This window comes from Phytophthora cinnamomi (assembly GCF_018691715.1).
Source record: "Phytophthora cinnamomi strain GKB4 chromosome Unknown Contig53, whole genome shotgun sequence".
NCBI classification, from domain to species: domain Eukaryota; phylum Oomycota; class Peronosporomycetes; order Peronosporales; family Peronosporaceae; genus Phytophthora; species Phytophthora cinnamomi.
In genome coordinates this window covers 1,277,803-1,295,739 of record NW_027150986.1, presented here as the reverse complement: position 1 = coordinate 1,295,739, position 17,937 = coordinate 1,277,803, and the positions used below count along the sequence as shown (strand labels likewise).

The window sequence follows — 17,937 nt, the reverse complement described above, 5'->3', positions numbered from 1 at the left end:
TGGTGCGTTTAATCTGTTTTTACAGGAACGTTTGTACCGATTTTATTGTTACTGGGCGTAATTGCTCATAAAAGATGTGACTTGGTGTCCCCGCTTCTAAATTGTCGTACATGTAATGCGGCCCGGTGCTGCCAACAACTGCACTTCAGAACCCGGCGATTCCAAGACCCCAGGCCATACACTATGTCGAGGTGGCTCGAGCTGTGTGCCCCCACACCTTCGACAGTACTGGCACTTTTTCCTTATTACTGTAAGTAGTTCACAGGGACTACATTGTGAACTACTATAGTACTTTGTAGATTCAATCCTGGAGTAATAACTACTACAGTAGTAGTACTGTAGTACTACCGAACTACTGCGGGTCGACTGACGAAATTCCGCGAACATACCTGAAAAGCGTGTCACGCGGCAACAGCCCCACCTCCTGGAAGCCCAAGTCCTGCGTCGTGAAGTCGTGCTCGTTCACGGCCAGCAGCAGGCTGCCTACTGACACGCAGCCGCTGGCCTCCATGGCGCCGCGTTGCCGCGAAGTCTCGGGCACGGGAAAATCCAGATCGTCGCCGTCCAGCAGCACGTCCAGCGGGACGGCGGGCACTGCACTCCACCACGGTGTTGTGGCCGCCCCGCAGTCAACGTGTGCTCGTCGCTATAGCAGCCTGGAAGGGTCTGTCTGCTAGGGGTCGAATCAACTAATGCGCCTGGAACCCAAGCGCCACCTAAACCTGCAGGAGCTTTAGGGCTATGCAGCAAGAGGGAGCATGAAGACTCGAGCGACGACGACGTGCGGGCGGGTGGGTGAATGCGGTCACCAGGCGATCCTTTGTTTCGAACGCGCACGGCGGTCATGAGTACACGTACGGCGTCCTGCTGCCATAGACAGAAGGGAATATCAGTGTAATGGTTGATCCACGAGATGAAGTTTAATATGAATTGTTTAGTTTCCAATGGGACTTTTGTGTTGACTCTCGTAGCGTACCTTCACTTGTTTCATCAATTGCAGAATACCCTTGCACCACTTCGATGCACGTTGTTGTTGCATGACTTTCATGTAACGATACTACCAGTATAATAATATTAAAGTTGTCAAATGCTTACACGAGTAAGTTCTGTTTTACTTTATATGTGTAATCGCATTATGCAATATGCTACTTGGATACTACTGCAGATATCTGAGCCTTATTCACAGCCGCAGCAAAACGGTTTTGCAGGATCAATTCGTTGGAATAGTCGATGATCGTTCCATAGGGATGAATAGTATTGTGAGCTCGCGTGCTGATCTTGCAGATCGAGCTAGCCCAGGTGTTGTAAGTAGAATGAAAACGGTTCGTTATTTTGGTAGAAATGGACGGAAATAGCGAATCAAAGTGCCCACGTAAGTGCTCAGTTGTGGTTTTGCTGATCGAAATGAGTCTCCGGAAGCTGAAATGGCGAGGCATTGGCCGCCTGGAGCTGCTTGCGTGGCTCAACGAGTTCTTAGAAACCGATTATACCAAGGTAAGCTACGACAACCGACCAAAATGAGTGCAAGAGTTCACAACTTTGTTGTCCTGGTCGATCGTACAGATTGAGCACCTTGCAGACGGTATCGCCTACAGCCAGATATTCGATGCCTTGTATCCGGGCAAAGTCAATCTGCAGCAGCTGAATTTCTATGCTAGAACCGAGATGGAGTGCGAGCATAATTTCAGGGTGCTTCGGCGCACATTTCACCTGTGCGAAATCAAAAAGGTCTAAACACCGGTTTTTCAGATTGCTACGCCCCGCCCTAACTTGAGCTAGTGCACAGGAAATTCCCATTCGAAAACTGGTCCAAGGTATCTTTCAGGAGCATTTTGAGTTTCTGCACTGGGTCCACGACTACGTTCACAGAACCTGCCCGGACGCTATTCGTTCCTACCACGGGTTTGAGCGTCGGCAGGAGGTTTTAAGACAATCTTGTTCGCAGTCGAGTAACGCTACCAACACGAACCTTATCCCGAAGTACTCGGTGCGTATCAGCTGTGGCGAACCTGCTCCTTACTGGTAATAACGGATTTCTAACCTTCTTCTACTGTAGAACTCTATGCAAGCTTCACGTGAAGCGTACATTGGGCTGTCTGAATCTGATGCAGGAGAATTAGAAGTTGGATCCAGTGCGCATGTCGATGAATTTTTGTCAGCTAAGATAAGTGAAGAACAAGACGGGGTTTTAGCTCCAGGTGGAGACGAAGAACTCGAAGGCATGGATCCAGCACTACGACTTATTCGGTACTGTAATCTGTGTTCACCCATAAAAACGGACCCGAGTCCTTCTTACATGGTCGCTTGCAAATGTTGTCCACAAGGCATTCGTTCCGAAATACTGTAGGAGCAAAATGTGCCCTAACCAAACTTGAGGAATGCATGGAGAACATTTGGACAAAACCTTCCAGAGAGATCGCGAAAAGGGAGTCGTCTCGTGGTTCAACTGCGCGAGCTGAAGCAAAGAACAAGGGTCGGCGAGGGAAAAGAGCTACATCTGTCTCGAATGACCCAACAGAACCCGACCCGATGATGTGTAGATGCATCTCAGAGCTGGTGAGTCTATTGCATACTTCAATGCTTGATAATACTGATCAAATTGCACTGCTCTCTGACAGCTCGAATGCCTGGAGTCTGAGTTGCTAGGACGGATAGAGGACTTGGTGAGAATATCAACTTCGTGAATTTGATTGAAGAATCCGACTTGCTCATTACACATGTTCTTCTGCAGCAATATTTGGAAAGGAATGTCGAAGATTTGATGTCGGCGCAGCCTGCCGAAGCAAGACGCTCTCAGTAGTCTGGCAGAAGTAACTAAGGAATTTAGGCAACTTGGTGTAGAAGAGTTAGCGGCCACGATAACTTAGACGGAGATGGCACATCTTTCTCAGATCAGATACAAAATATCTAACAAGGTAAGCAAATAAAAGGAGAGGACACTCGAGTAGCGTTTGTTGGTTATATTTATTTTCATCGCCACCTCGGCGATGTGGCTTTCGCTGCAGATAATGAGTTGGTTGTAGGAACGACAGTGTATGTACCACACGAAAGGGTCCGCTGAGCACTTACGTATCACCCAGCTCTTCATTTGAGGACTTTTGTTTTCGATGCGATGGATACATGTACTTCAGTGGAAACATCAAAAATTAATGTTAATTTTTTAGATTCATATAAGAAAATAACGAATACTGGAGGGCAATATCGTTTTGTATTTTGCGCCCTAACTGTAGGCTGCATCAGTTTTTTAGAGAGGTGCAAAGCATACACGACACGCTCCTAAGAACGCTAGCATCGACTGTCTTTCTGCAGATCCGAGAAGTTTGAATGCTTTGGATCCACAAGTTTCTTGCTTCCTGAGGGGCAAGTTGCCCAGAGCAACGCACCGGGGACCTAGACACGTGTCCAACTGCAGTGGAGCATCCGATCTCTGTGGTTGCAGCCCGTTCGCTAACCATGTCTACTACGAGGGTGAACAATGAAAATGTGAGTATCTCGCGGCTTTGAGTTGAAGTGGCCTCCATTTTGTCTACTGTTTGTGCGAGCAGCACCAGAGCCTGCCATAATCCGTAGTAGTCCGATCAAAAAAAGTACTTCGAAGTACGTCAAAACTAGTGCAAGGTGAGCCCGAACCAACTCCGCCGGAAGAGCAATAAATAACTTGGTGCTTCAGTCAATCATACTGACTGAATGTGATGGGCAGTGAGCAAGTACTAACGCCGGACAAATCCATCGTGGCGCTTCAGAAATGTTATCAGTCCACAACCACGTTAGCACATAGCGCACCCTCGTTGAAGTTGCCCGGTATGGCCCTCCATTTCTATCATGTAGCGCCACGTGAGGCGTCTGTGCTACCAAAAGACACCGCCCCACGGCACTGTGCACCGGCAAGTTGATTCCCAAGAGATCACTATCCAATCTTCCATCCACCGAGCAAACAGTAAGCAGCACACCAGTGGCTTCGTTGGGAGACTCGCAAAATGTACAAGACGTGGCTTTCGGTCCTATGTTGCACTGCCATGGGGCTTGTGACAGGAACTACAGCTGACGGGTTTGACGCCCAAGCCGAGGCCATCGTCACCAACTTTACGACGGAGCAAGTTCTTGGCCAAATGGCACAGATCCCGATCTACATGTTCATGAACGCCGACAACTCGCTCAACGAGACACTGTTGCGCGGCTACGCCAAGCTCAAGATCGGCTCGTATAACTTGATCCCCTTCAACGACGCGGCCAATGACATCACCGGAGAATACGGTTGGACTGCGCCAGAGTGGAGAGAAGTCATAACTCGCATCCAAGAAATCGCCATGGAAGAAAACGACGGCATCCCAATGGTCTACGCACTCGATTCGGTCCGCGGTGCCAACCACGTGATGAATACGACCATGTTTGGTGCACAGATCAACGCTGGTGCCTCTTTCAACCCCGACCTCGTGTATGAGCAGGCTGTCATTACCGCGCAAGATACCCGCGCCGCTGGTATTTCGTGGATAATGGGGCCAGTTCTCGAGATTTCGCACAACCCGCTGTGGCCGCGAACCTTCGAGACGTTCGGCGAAGACCCGCACATTGTCACGGTCATGGCTGAGACTGTCACGAGGGGTTTGCAGAGCGTGAACCAAACGGCAGCGTGCCTGAAGCACTTCGTCGCGTATTCTAAGACCCCCACTGGCCATGACCAAGACGGAGTCCAAATCGACGATTTCGACCTGTTGAACTACTTCCTGCCGCCATTCAAGCGCGCTATGGAAGCAGGCGCATTATCGACGATGGAGAACTACATCTCTGTCAACGGGGTCCCGACGATCGTGAACAACAGAATCCTCCAGGTATTGCTGCGTGAAGACATTGGATTTACCGGAGTTGCTTTGAGTGACTTTGGCGAGATTGGCATGATGAATACATTCCACCGTGTTGCTCGCGACACCAACGAGGCTGTTCGATTCTCGTACACCCACACGGGAATTGACATGGCCATGGGGTCCAACACGGCATACCTCAACGGAACCACCCTCCTCGTTGAAGAGAGCCCCGAGTATCTCGGTCGCATGAAGGAGACTGCTAGGCGCGTTATCAAGATGAAGCTGAAGCTTGGTTTGTTCGACAACCCCGTTCCCGGTGCAGACGATGTCGCGAAGGTGCACAACGAGAACGATATTGCCACTGCCTTGGAACTCGCCCGCGAATCGATCATTCTCCTGCAGAACAACGATAGCACCTTGCCGATCTCAACCTCGTCTTCCGTGTTTCTGACGGGCCACTCGGCTCACAATATCGGAAACCAGTGTGGTGGTGTGTCCATCTGGTGGCATGGTTTTTCGGGCAATGAGTACTTCCCAAACGGCATCTCGGTCAAGGAGGGCATGGAAACCATTGCTGGCAGCGACAAGATTACCTACTTCAATGGACTGGACTCGGATGGAAATTACTCGGAGGCCAACATGACAACCGCCAAGCAGTACGCTAGCCAGGCGGACTACACAATTGCCGTCATTGGTGAACACCCCTATGCTGAGAAGACCGGTGACCTCGACGACCTCGCTCTTCCTGCTGGTCAAATCGAGTACGTCAAGGAGCTCGCTTCTACTGGCACCAAAGTCGTCGTCGTGCTTTTCGAGGGGCGCCCGCGTCTGCTCGGAGACCTCCCGGAGAATGTCCACGCCGTTGTCAACGGTCTGCTTGCCTGTGAACAGGGCGGCAAGGCCATGGCGGAGATCCTCTACGGCCAAGTCAACCCCAGCGGACGGATGCCGATCACGTACCCGAAGGACCCCGCCAACATCATGATTCCGTACAACCACCGCGTCTCGACGCAGTGTGCGGACTCCGACTACTGCGAGATGCAATGGGATTTCGGCACCGGCCTCAGCTACACCGAGTTCACCTACTCCGACCTCACGCTCAGCAAGACCAACGTCACCTCCAGCTCCGACACCATCGACGTGTCCGTGGTCGTGACCAACTCGGGCAGCATGGCCGGCAAGGAGACCGTGATGCTGTTCCTCATCCAGCCGTACCGCTCCATCTCAGTGCCCGAGGTGAAGCAGCTCAAGAAGTTCTCCAAGATCAGTCTGGAGGCGGGTGCGTCGCAGACCGTGAGCTTCACGCTGTCGGCGGACGACTGGAGCGTGTACAAGCCCCAGATCGGCGAGGGTTTCAAGCAAGTGGCGGAGGACACGGACTACGTGATTGCCATCAAGCCGGAGACGAACTGCGACGTGTACAACGAGACCGCTGCGGCGAACCCATTGTGCGCGACGTTCACGCTGCAGACGGGAGACTACCCGTACGGCAGCTTCCTTGAGTAACTTTGTGTTTCGGCAGCTATGAAAAGGGGTCCGAAGATGTCGATGCGAGGAATTCACCTTCAAGTCCAGCAATTCAAAAATAGTATTTCGTTGTTAACTACGTTTCATACAAACATCCACTCAATAATCAGTACCTTGTAAGACAACCATTGTTTTTCGAACTAATTATTTTTTCGTGGTGATTAGCGAACGCGATGGTCAAGAGTAGCGCAGTGGGCGGCGGCCAGCTCGCGGCGGCCTTCGGCGTGGGCGTGGCAGCGGCCGTCGCGGCCCAGTACGTGTACCAGGTGGCCCTCAAGCGGCGAGGCGGCGGCAGCAGCGCACGCGCGTCGACACCCGCGCCCCGCGGCACGGACGCCGCCGCGCAGGAGCTGCTGGAGGAGCAGCTGTCCCGCATTGCGTCCTTCTTCGGGCCCGAGGGCTTCGCCAAGGTCAAGGACGCGTTCGTGGTGGTCGTGGGGCTGGGCGGCGTGGGCTCGCACGCCGCGCACATGCTGGCGCGCTCGGGCGTGGGCAAGCTGCGGCTCGTGGACTTCGACAACGTGACGCTGTCGTCGCTGAACCGCCACGCGGTGGCCACGCGCGCCGACGTGGGGCTGTCCAAGGTGGCGGCCATGAAGCGCCACCTGCACGAGATCGTGCCGGACTGCGAGGTCGAGGCCATGGCCGTCATGTTCGAGGCGGGCAGCGCCGACGAGCTGCTGGAAGGTGCGCGACGGCAACGGAGCTGCTCTCGTGCAGAGAGACTGACGCTGTGGCGGTGCATTGAGCAGGCAACCCGACCTACGTGCTGGACTGCATCGACGACGTCAAGACCAAGTGCGCGCTGCTGGAGAGCGTGATACGCAAGGGCCTCAAGGTCATCACGGCCACGGGAGCGGGCGCCAAGGCAGACCCGACCCGGCTGCAGATTGGCTCTCTCAAGGACGCTGTCCGTAAGTGATGACCAGTGGTGTTTCGCTGATGAGGTGGATCGTGTTGGAGGTGCTTATGGCAGTTTGATGTTGCTGGTGTAACTATCCTAGGTGACCCGCTGGCGACCAAGATCCGGTACTTTTTGAAGAAGAAGGGCATTTCGTCGTCGGAGATCACGACCATCTTCTCGAGCGAGAAGAGCGTGTGCAAGCTGCTGCCGCTGGACGCTGAGCAGGCGCAGAACCCCGAGGAGTTCGGCAACGTGGAGAACTTCCGCATCCGCGTGATCCCCGTGCTGGGCACGATGCCCGCGCTCTTCGGACAGTCCATGGCGGCCTACGTGCTGTGCGACCTGGCCGGCAAGAAGATCAACCCGGAGGCGGTGGCACGGCTGTCGCGCGACCAGCGCAACAAGCTGTACCAGAAGCTGCAGCAGCGTGAACACGTGTTGTTTCACGAAGGCCACAAGATTGAGCTCGAGAAGGACGAGATCGAGTTCGTGTACCAGGAGATCTGGCGGGGGCGTAGCTCCGTGAGTGGCGCGAGGAACGGCGGCCACGATCGCCTGTATCTGGCTCGTTGGCGGACGGACCGACCGCTGCACCCGGACAACGTGGTGTACCTGACGACCAAGGAGCTGGCCAAGCTGGACAAGGACGGCATCGAAGGCTTCGAGCCGGAAGTGGTTGCCCGCATTGACGCTCGTCTGAGCCAGTTCGGCAGCTGGGCTGTGCCTCAGTAGAGAAGAAGCACACTACAACTTAGAAGAGGGCTCGACAGTTTTGTAGGCGATGTAGAGTTGCCCCACTCGAGCTTGTATGTACGTGTATCGCCGCAATAGGCGAATAAACTCGGTCTAAAATGGAGAAAGCACGGTACTATCGTTCTGCGACATGAGCCGAGTACGTCATCGATTTATCTTGGTTTTTGTATGCCTTCAGCCGTTACCGGGTACCATGCCTGTCCATGCCGCCACGAGCTCACTTAGCATTCCCCCCCAGGAGCTACGCACGACCACCACCACCACCACCACCACCTCCAGCTATGGCGACCTCGAAGAAGATCACCCAGAGACTGACACGCGAGGCCTTCAAGCAGTGGATCCAGGGCCTCGACGCCTTCCTCTTCGACTGCGATGGAGGTGCGCTGCGCGAACAACTGACGCAATCGGAGACCCGACTAACTGTGCGGGCCGTTGTTGATACTCGCAGTGCTGTGGCGTGGAGCTGCCCCGATCGAGGGCGCCGCCAACATGATCAGCCTCCTGCGCTCGCTCAACAAGCGCGTGGTGTTTGTGGTAAGCTGGAGCTGCTGGGTCCAATGAAGTGGGGGAGAAAGCTGATGATGTTTTGTGCTGTGTAGACCAACAACGCCACCAACAGCCGTGCCACCTACGTTAAGAAGCTTGGTATGATCTGTAAATTGTGCCGTGATAATGGTTGTAGTGGCTTACGGAGTGTGTTGTTCATGTGCTCCAGCTTCGCAGGGTATCACTGCTGTTGAGGCCGACATCGTCACGTCAGTTGTGTAGTTAGAGATCAGATTCGGAGACGATGCAAGCTAACGGTACCCTTCTTTGTGGGTTTATACTACAGTTCGGCATGGGCGACTGTGCAGTACATGAAGCAGCACAAGATTGAGGGCAAGGTCTACATGGTGGGCGAGGCCGGTCTCCAGACGGAGCTGGAGCTGGAGGGATACCAGGTCAACGGCATGGAGCACAGCGACATCAAGGGCCTGCCGCACGTGCCGGATATCGACATGGAGACGAAGGCGGTTGTCTGCGGCCTGGACAGGTATGATACTGCGCCACGCCGTTTCTTGTTCGTTTGTGTGTTTGAGCTTACATTTTCTGTAGATACTTCTCATACTACAAGATGGCCTACGCCACGGCTTGTGTCCGTCAAATCCCGGGCTGCCACTTCATCGGCACTAACCCGTGAGTTCGCTTCCATTTTAGATTACGAGGTAGTGTTCATATTCTCACTTTCCTGGCATTTTGCAGTGATTCGACGTTCCCGACGGATGGTGCGATCATCCCCGGTGGAGGCTCCCTGGTCCACATGCTGGAGTGCGCCATTGGCCAGTACGTCCCGATTCCTTGCGTGACAGTGTGCTACTGAAGAGCGTACTAAGTTGCTTGCGCTTCTGATGTCACTTTAGCCCCCCTGAGGCCGTGTGCGGCAAGCCGTCGCAGGACCTGCTGCAGACCATTCTTGCCACGTACAACCTAGACCCCTCTCGCACCTGCATGGTAGGAGCTCAGCAACTGCTGTAGCATTCAAAACTGCAACTGACGCGGCGTATTTGTTAGGTCGGTGACCGTCTCTCCACGGACATTGAGTTCGGCAACGCTGGCGGCTTGAACACCTTGCTCGTGCTGACTGGAATCACGCACGAATCGGAGCTTGGGAGCATCGAAAATGTTCACCACATCCCGGACCACTACATTGAATCGGTTGATGTGATCAACCAGCTTCACGCCGAGACACTCGAGAACTAAACTCTGCTTGCGCAGTCTGGTTGATTAGCGTAGGACACGGCAACGACAGCCTTCACCATTGTTTTGTCGCTGAATCGGGTACTACACCGCATTGAATAGATGCGATCGGTCAACGTGTTTATAACAATTTGATCCAGAGCGCTGAGTTTCACTCACCAGCAAAATCGCGCTACGATAGTATCTTACACCATGAACACCTACTGCAAGCTACACTGTCGGCGAACCATCTCCTCGGGCCTTTGGTTTCAGCCTAGGAATCGCACCACTACTGCCACTGTTCACAAATGCGTCGAACATCGAAAACCCTCCACCACTCACCGCACTACTTGCACCGCCTGCTGGAATGCCGAACCTATTCGCGTTGGCTGTTTTCTTCGGACGAACTGGAGCGGAATTCACACGGCGCGCAGAGTAATCTTTCGCTGCTGTGCTGCGAGCACTTGAAGCACGGGGACCTGGAGACGCAGCCTTCGGTTTGACTAGTGCCGAAGCCACCACAGGGGACATGAGCGGCGTAGGAGTTCGGAGAAATCGTGGCATCGGTGATTTCACCAGTCGCTTGGTGATCTCAAGGAACTGCAGCTTCTTCGTCGGTGTCACATCTCCATCAACAGTTCCCCGCGGTCGCTTCCGCGTCGGTGCACGTAGGTTTTCCGGGGAATCATTGTCACTAATCAATCCACTGCTGTTCAAACTGATGTTCAGATCTCCCTCGTCAATGGCCAGGTTACGTTGAGGGACGTCAACGTCTGCAGCGTCACTTTGTAAAACCTTCCGAAAATCTGCCCGCTTCGCCGCCAGAGATTTTGTCGCAGCCTTGCCCTGTGTTTTCTTGGTCTTCTTTCCTAATACTTTAGGTGTGCTTATATCCTGCATCTTGTTCATCCGCGCGAGCAACTCGGCATTTGCTAGCCGCTGCTTGATTGACATGGTTTCGGTTTTACCACCTACTTTTTTCTTAGGTGCCGGTGCAGTAACATTTTCATCTTCAACAGTCGACAGAGCTTCTTTAGCAGGGGGCTTTGTCTTCCCTTGCGCACTCTTCTTAGCTTTTGATGGACCGCCCACCGGCACAGCTTTCCGTGCTTCGTTGTTCGCCGTCATTGCTGACTTGGCTTTGTCAGTCGCTCCACTCTTCTTAGGTTTGACTGCAACGGTCGTGTTCGCCATAGCTGCCATCAAGTTGGCCCCTGCATTTATTGTGGTAGTGCTGGTTGCCTTCTCCTTTAACGCATCCTTCCGACGTTTCAAGCGCTTCTTCGGGGTTGGCGTTGACGGTGCGGGTATTGGTTCAGGTTCCGTGTCAGCTCCATCGCTTTCACCATCTTCTGCACGGGCAGCAGCCTCCGCAGCCTTCGCCTGCCTCTTTGCTTCCGCGTTCGAGAAATTGAAATCCAATGACGGCCCTCCTTTCTTCTTCGCGAACCGCTTCTGCGGAGTCAACATCTTCTTCTTGACAGGCGATGGTTGCGCCTTCGGGGAACTCGGAGTGGTAGCCAGGATCAAGCTCGCCACCGACGGCTCATCATCATTGTCAGAGTCGCTGCTCTTATCAAGCATGTTAAGCAATCCATCGTCCCGCAGCTCCGGCAACGGGCTGTCATATCCTCCCAGCTCATCCTGGTTATCTTCCGGCACCGACACCGACGCTGACTCGCCATCTTCCGGCTGAGCTGGCGGCAGGACAGTAGGCGTGATCCTCTTCGGCGGCGGCACCTTCACCTTCTGTTCCTGCTTCACTTCTTTCTTTTTCTTCTGCACCTTGGGCTTCGCCTTCGTCTTCACCTTCACAGGTTTAGTGATATTCTTGATCTGTTCAAGCTCCTCGTCAGGCTGCGAATCGTTCTCCTGCTGCTGCTTCTCCTGCTCCACCTTCTTCTGCCTCTGTAATTCTGCCCTTTCCTTCTCCTTACTAAGGGCCGCTTCCTTCTCCCGTTGGCGACGCAACGCCTCGGCCTTCGCCTCCCGCTCAGCCTGCTCTCTCTGCTGCTTCTCCCGCTCCTGCTCCTGCCTCAGCCTCTCCTGCTCCTGGCGCTTGAGACGGCGCATCTTGTGCTGGTAGCGGCTCTCCTCCAGCTCCATCTCCTCCATCAGCAGGAACTGCTGCCACGTCTTCTGCAGCCGCTGGCGGCGCAGCTCGATGGACTCCCACTAGAATACACAACCATGTCAGCGTTTCAACGCAGAATATATCGGGCTCTAGACATGGCCGAGACGCACCTCGAGGTTGTACGCCTCCAGCAGAATCTCCTCTGGGTACGGACCGCCGACGCGGCCCGTCGCGCGCTCCGGAGGCTGCATGACGCCAGGCCAGCCCAGCAGCGCAGATAGCAGTTGTCGCTGCTCGCGCGCGTTGGCTGGGCGATTCAAACTGCGTATGTTGGGGTGGACTACACACAATGTGGTGTGGTGCACACGTAGTTGAAGCGGTGCCTCTAGAGGGAGATCGGCGACACTTCTCCCTGTACTAAGACGCTGCATAATCCCTCTTCTCCTCGAAGCGGATCAATCCAAAGGGAGTCAGTCGATACAAAGCGCAAGACACTCGGACGACGGCATCATGGCAGCGGGGGGCGACGCGAATCTGTTCCGGCTGGCGGACGGCATCTCGTGCCACGCGTGGAACAAGGACCGCTCCAAGCTGGCCATCTGCCCCAACAGCAACGAGATCTGGATCTACTCGGGCTGCCACGCGCCCGACCCGGCGCAGTGGCGCCGCGAGGCTGTGCTCACGGAGCACGACATGCTCGTGTGCGGGCTGGACTGGTCGCCCGTGCACGACCAGCTCGTGTCCTGCTCGCACGACCGCAGCGCCTTCGTGTGGAAGTACGAGGCCGCCTACCGCCAGTGGAAGCCGCTGCTCGTGGTGCTGCGCATCACGCGCGCCGCCACGAACGTCAAGTGGAGCCCCGACGGTACGAGCGCGGCTTGCAATGGCAATAGAGGGATGTAGGGACTCATTGCACTTATTTTATTGTTGATTGGGTGGCTGTGGCAGGCAAGAAGTTCGCGGTGAGCAGCGGCGCCAAGTGCGTGTCGGTGTGCTACTACCAGGCGGCGGAGAACTGGTGGGTCAGTAAGATCATCAAGAAGCACAAGTCCACGTACGTGCGGCTTCAACTTGATCCCTGCTGGGGGGAGGAGAGAGGCTGACGTTGATGCCATTATGTGATATGCTGCTGCTGCCAGGGTGACGGACCTGGACTGGCACCCGAACAGCCAGCTCCTCGTGACCGGCAGCACGGACCTCAAGTGCCGCGTGTTCTCGGCGCACGTGAACGACGTGGATGGGCCGCCTGATGCCGGTCCGTTCGAGGCCCTGCCGCCTTTCGGTGAGCCGCTGGCCGAGTTCGACAACGCCAGCGCCTGGGTGAACGCCGTCGCGTGGTCCCCCAAGGGCGACCGCCTGGCCTTTGCTGGCCAGGGTTCGTCCATTCACATTGTCCAATTTGGCGCCCCGGGCGTGTACCCGACGATCCAGGTGAGGAGTGAGCGGAACGCGTGATCTGGATGTGCTCTGCGTGTGCTGATGCTCGATTATGTTGAATGGGGATGGTATACTTTATTGCAGTCGATCCGGTTCTCGCACCTGCCGCTGATGCGCATTATGTTTCTGTCGAACTCGGCCATCGTCGGCGTGGGTTATGACTTCAACCCACTTCTGTTCTCGCAGGACGCCAACAACTTCTGGTACGGATCGCGCTGCATACTCGAAAAAAATGCGACTAACGTGGATATTTGTTTCTAGGTCCTTCTCGGAATTTGTAGACAAGAAGCCTGCGGAGAGCGCTGTGAAGAGGAACTCGGGCGGCTTCAGCGCTGGTAAGATCAGTCCATTGTTTGTTCTTGCTGGAGTCGATTTTGGCGCTGATGTGTCTTGTGTCCAATGCTTATTTAAATCCCAGCTCGAAGCCTGTTCGAGAGCAAGGTGACGCGTGGTCAGTCGTCAGATGCCACTCAGCACGACAAGAACATGCTGTGGATGTACGTTATTATCTCGATCTTGGCGTGACGAGGTGTAGAAGCAGCATTGCTAATATGTGTTCGCTATCGGTGCAGGAAACACGAGAGCAACATCACATGCATTCAACCGTACGCACGCTCCCCATCTGGAGGTGTCACGGAATTCTCCACCTCGGGTACGATTTATTTGGAACCTGTCGAGGTAACTTGTGCCTATGGTCTAACCGCTAAAATTCTGTGGTGGGGGTCATTCATGTAGCACTGGACGGCCGCGTTGTTGTGTGGAAGCTGGGAAGTTTGAATGTCGAAATGAGCAAGCTGCACCTGTAAGTGGACGTTTGTTCGCTTAACCCGGCACGGCACGACGAAAAGGCTCAGCAGCTCAACCGTAGACTCAAGAGCAGCATAAAAAATGGTGCCCCAATGCGACGCTGGCTAAACAAACCCGATACCAAAGGCACTACAAGATCACGAAGCCCGGCATTTCATCTTTTTCGTCGATTGCACTGTGTATCCTCCTTCTATCTACCTACCCACGCGTCTTTCGTACTATAACAAGCGCAACGACACCTCTATTCGTACATACGCTTTAGCCGTCTATACTCTTGGCGATACTGGTTCTCAACCACCGAGGCCTGGCGAAAGTCTTTCCACTCCGGGAACTCTGTCAGCAGAACCTTGGGGTCGTACGAGAGCAGTAGTTGGATGCCCTGGCTAACGTCATTCAGCGTACGCGCCAAGTCAATGTGGTCTGGGTTCAGGTATGTCCGCTGGAGCTCCAGCAGCTCATAACTGCTGCGTAGGAACAGGATCGAGTACTCACACACCCGCTCGGTTTTCGCACGCAGCAGCAAGTCGCACGAGTCCGCTACCAACTTGTGGATGCGCATAAATACCAAGTGGTCGTGGGCCACGATCTCAAGTGCATCGGACAGAGTCTCAAGTGCCACCGAAAGAGCAGCGGTAGCGCTTTCCGGGTTCGTCTTGATAATCTCCTCAGCGCCTACCAGCACCTTTTCCAGGTCTTGCATCCCAGGCTTCGTGCTGTCATCTTCATCCCCCGCGCTCGCCGGCGGCGGCAGCACGCTGTCGCCTCGCTTGCAGAGCTCGCAGCTGCACTCGAAGCCGAACTGCTCCCAGAGGTTCTTCCGTCGGTTCTCGCGACTCTGCTCGCGCGGGTACAAGTAGGAGATCGTAAGCTGCTCGCCCTTGGCGATGGGTCTCGCCACCCGCACCTCCGACACGCCTCCTTCCGGGCCGGCGTCCTCGGGCGTGAACTTGACGCAGTTGGGGTTGCAGTCGTGGTTGAACATGGCGTTGTACAGGAACACGCCGCTGTCGAAAGCGTTGCACTGCATGGCGAACACGTTCTGCAGCACCTGGTCGTGCGCCAGCGCCAGCTCGCTGAAGTTCCTGCACAATTCGTCCACCTGCGGGCCGTACTTCTCCCTGCCGGCAGCCAGCAGCTCCTCGGGCAGCTCACTGAGCTTCTCCGGGTACAGGTGGCCCAGGTGTTCCATGATGTCGGCGTAGTCGGGCCTGGACAGCACGGACTCCATCGTGGCCAGGAAGAACTCCGGGTCCGCCGTGTCCACGTCGCTGGGCCAGGGCACGTACACCTGCTCCACCAGCACCTGCGTGCCCGGCTGCAGGTCGCGCGTGGCCACGTAGCCTCGCGATCCTCCCACGCCGTCGAAGCTGGTAGCCAGCTCGATGGGGCCCACGGCCAGCGGCTTGACGTCGTCCCAGGGCGCGTACAGGCTGCGCGTCACCTCCGTCGTGGCTTCCTGCGCCTGTTTCACGGCAGTTGGCTGTGCAGCAGGCGCGGACGCTATGTGCACCACCTCGTGCGGCTGGAGCGCGGCCTCCTCGTCGCTGCTGTCGTCGTCGAAGAGCCCGAAGGCCGCCTGCACGGAGGCACTCGGCTTGCCACTCATGGCGCTGGTGGTTGACTGACGTCGAAGCGCGGCGCCACACCAGGCGCACACAAGTGTTTTTTTTATTTTCGTCAATTTGACGCTTCACTTGGTCTTTGTATGCGGAAGGCGAGGGACCCCCCACTGGCTTTTGTGGAGCGCAGGTCAGTAGCCAAGCGACTCAGTCTCAGATGGCTGAGGACCTCAGCGGCATGACCGACGTCGCCGGCCGCAAGCACCCGCGCGCGCAAGCGCAGCCGTTCATGGACGCCGCAGGGCTGCCACCGTTCGCCGCGGAGCCGCAGACGCAGACGCAGACGCAGACGCAGACAGCGACGCCGTCGGGGCTGCCCGCGGGCCGCCGCATGCGCCTGACGCTCGGCCAGAAGCGCGAGGTGGTGGACCTGGCGGCCAGCAAGAAGTTCACGCACCGCGAGCTGGCCGAGAAGTTCCGCGTGGGGCGCACCACCATCACCAACATCTGCCGCCAGGAGGACCTGATCCGCACGGAGACGGACTCGGCCGACGCCACCAAGAAGAAGCGCAAGACCACCAAGTGCACGTACGACCTGCGCGTGCTGGACGAGTGCCTGCACAAGTGGCGCATGGAGATCAAGGTGTCCAGCCCCGACACGAAGCTCACGGGCACGGTGCTGCAGCACAAGGCCATGGAGCTGGCCTGCAAGATCGTGCAGGAGCCCTACGCCGCGCTGCCCGACAAGGTCAAGCAGGCGCTGCAGAAGTTCACGGGCTCCAACGGCTGGCTGGACGGCTACCGCACGCGCTTCGGCTCCTTCAGCAGCAAGCAGCTGCCCGGCGGGGGCGACCAGAACGTCATCAAGAGCGTGGACGTGCAGACGCGGCTCCGGGAGCTGCACCACAGCCTCAGGGGCGTGGATCTGGAGGACATTTGGACGGGCGGCGAGTTCGCGCTCATGTACAAACCGCCGGTGCCCGAGCCCGTGGGCGGGAGTGGCGCTGGAGCAGTGGGAAACGGCAGATACACCGTGTCGCTGGTTGTGAGCGCGGCCGGGGAAAAGTTCGACTTGCAAGTGATTGGCACGGACCGCAACCCGCTGCTGCTGGAGGGCGTTGATACCAAGGAGACGTACAATATTCAGTATGGCTACTCGAAAACGGGCTGGCAGGTGGCGCAGACGACAGTGAACATGTTGAAGTCGCTGAACGCACTGGCGCGAGAGAGGAAGCGCACTTTTCGCGTGATTCTGGACTCGGCTGTGCCGCACGTCAAGGCCGCCATGATTTTGGATTCGCAGGGAGACCAGCGCACGTTCTTCGTGTACGACCATCTTCAGATTTACTTCCTGCCGCCCAATTTTAAGGAGTCCCGCTTCCACCCGTGCCACCTCGGTGTGATTCAAACCTTCAAGGCGCGTTATCGCTGTGAGATGCTGGAGACACTGTTCAACAACTACCGACAGAGTGTGATGAGTCAGGACCCGCGCGGATTCCACCCACAGCGCCACTTGCACACCCGCAACGTCTTCCATTGGCTCTACGTCGCTCTGCACAGTCTCGACAAGCAGCTTATTCAGACGTGCTGGGTACACAGCGGTCTGTTGCCCACCCAGGCTGTTGCCTCCCTCAATTTGCGTGCCATTTTAAGGACCGCCAGCACCTCGCCCGTCAACCTGTCTCCGAACACTTCCAACGGCAGTGGCAGCGATAGTGCTACCGGCAACGCGAACGGCAGTGAGGTCAACGGGCTGACTCCGTATGAAACTCCAACTGGTGCTGGTTCAACAGTAACAACCAGTTTTCAAGGAGGTTTGCCGACCCCTGCGCTGTTATACCGAGATTTACAACGTCAGCTGACAAAGATCGCCCAGCATGCCCCCGATTTTCTCCGCTGGGTTGGTGTGACCGACCCAACTAACGCACAAACATTCGTGGAAATTGAAGGCAACGCGTCAGTGACCGACCCAGGGATCGATGAGGTGCAGATCATCCGCGGAGTGCTACAGAAGCATGGATATTTATCCACAAAGAAGCTCGACGATGAGAGTCATGCAGAAGGATCATACGAGACCTTCGATGATGTGGCCGAGGAAGTCTGTCCGCGACATGAGGAAGTTGCAGCGTCCATTGGTATTCTCAAGAAATACTTGCGTCTATCGAGAAACGCGATACCGAACCGCGTCGATGCTGTCGTGCAACTCAACGAGATCAAAAAGGCTATTGATGCTACTGACGCCATTCGAGATGTGTGATTCGGTGTGCGGTATTGTTATATACTACAGCGTGTATTTGGCATCGGTCTCACTGTATTATCGTACTGTGGTTGAGCTTTATCTTTTATCTTACAACACAT

The 17,937-nt window shown here is 55.6% G+C and overlaps 7 protein-coding genes across 7 annotated transcripts; 5 read left to right on the top strand and 2 right to left on the bottom strand.

Moving 5' to 3' along the window:
• Positions 1–3,977: 3,977 nt before the first annotated feature.
• IUM83_00337 (Lysosomal beta glucosidase) lies at positions 3,978–6,308 on the top strand (the record flags this gene model as incomplete). Its single annotated transcript, XM_067924101.1, has 1 exon — positions 3,978–6,308. The coding sequence occupies one exon, from the start codon at positions 3,978–3,980 to the stop codon at positions 6,306–6,308; it is 2,331 nt and encodes a 776-aa protein (XP_067789072.1).
• A 194-nt stretch (positions 6,309–6,502) lies between these two features.
• Positions 6,503–7,965, top strand: IUM83_00336 (Ubiquitin-activating enzyme (E1); the record flags this gene model as incomplete). Its single annotated transcript, XM_067924100.1, has 3 exons — positions 6,503–7,016; positions 7,082–7,243; positions 7,334–7,965. The coding sequence occupies 3 exons, from the start codon at positions 6,503–6,505 to the stop codon at positions 7,963–7,965; spliced, it is 1,308 nt and encodes a 435-aa protein (XP_067789071.1).
• Positions 7,966–8,267: 302 nt separating this feature from the next.
• Positions 8,268–9,726, top strand: IUM83_00335 (putative 4-nitrophenylphosphatase; the record flags this gene model as incomplete). The annotated part of the gene is made up of 9 exons (XM_067924099.1): positions 8,268–8,364; positions 8,435–8,520; positions 8,586–8,631; positions 8,702–8,741; positions 8,819–9,019; positions 9,082–9,162; positions 9,229–9,309; positions 9,387–9,477; positions 9,538–9,726. 9 exons carry the CDS (start codon positions 8,268–8,270, stop codon positions 9,724–9,726), a joined length of 912 nt encoding a protein of 303 aa, XP_067789070.1.
• A 207-nt stretch (positions 9,727–9,933) lies between these two features.
• On the bottom strand, positions 9,934–12,027 carry IUM83_00334 (uncharacterized protein; the record flags this gene model as incomplete). Its single annotated transcript, XM_067924098.1, has 2 exons — positions 9,934–11,877; positions 11,947–12,027. The coding sequence occupies 2 exons, from the start codon at positions 12,025–12,027 to the stop codon at positions 9,934–9,936; spliced, it is 2,025 nt and encodes a 674-aa protein (XP_067789069.1).
• A 259-nt stretch (positions 12,028–12,286) lies between these two features.
• On the top strand, positions 12,287–14,019 carry IUM83_00333 (Actin-related protein 2/3 complex subunit; the record flags this gene model as incomplete). The annotated part of the gene is made up of 8 exons (XM_067924097.1): positions 12,287–12,641; positions 12,725–12,830; positions 12,916–13,207; positions 13,298–13,416; positions 13,475–13,548; positions 13,632–13,710; positions 13,786–13,865; positions 13,949–14,019. 8 exons carry the CDS (start codon positions 12,287–12,289, stop codon positions 14,017–14,019), a joined length of 1,176 nt encoding a protein of 391 aa, XP_067788648.1.
• Positions 14,020–14,261: 242 nt separating this feature from the next.
• On the bottom strand, positions 14,262–15,626 carry IUM83_00332 (putative SET-domain transcriptional regulator protein, Zn-binding site; the record flags this gene model as incomplete). The annotated part of the gene is made up of 1 exon (XM_067924096.1): positions 14,262–15,626. The coding sequence occupies one exon, from the start codon at positions 15,624–15,626 to the stop codon at positions 14,262–14,264; it is 1,365 nt and encodes a 454-aa protein (XP_067789074.1).
• A 170-nt stretch (positions 15,627–15,796) lies between these two features.
• IUM83_00331 (Tigger transposable element-derived protein 6-like) lies at positions 15,797–17,836 on the top strand (the record flags this gene model as incomplete). Its single annotated transcript, XM_067924095.1, has 1 exon — positions 15,797–17,836. One exon carries the CDS (start codon positions 15,797–15,799, stop codon positions 17,834–17,836), a length of 2,040 nt encoding a protein of 679 aa, XP_067789073.1.
• Positions 17,837–17,937: the final 101 nt, after the last annotated feature.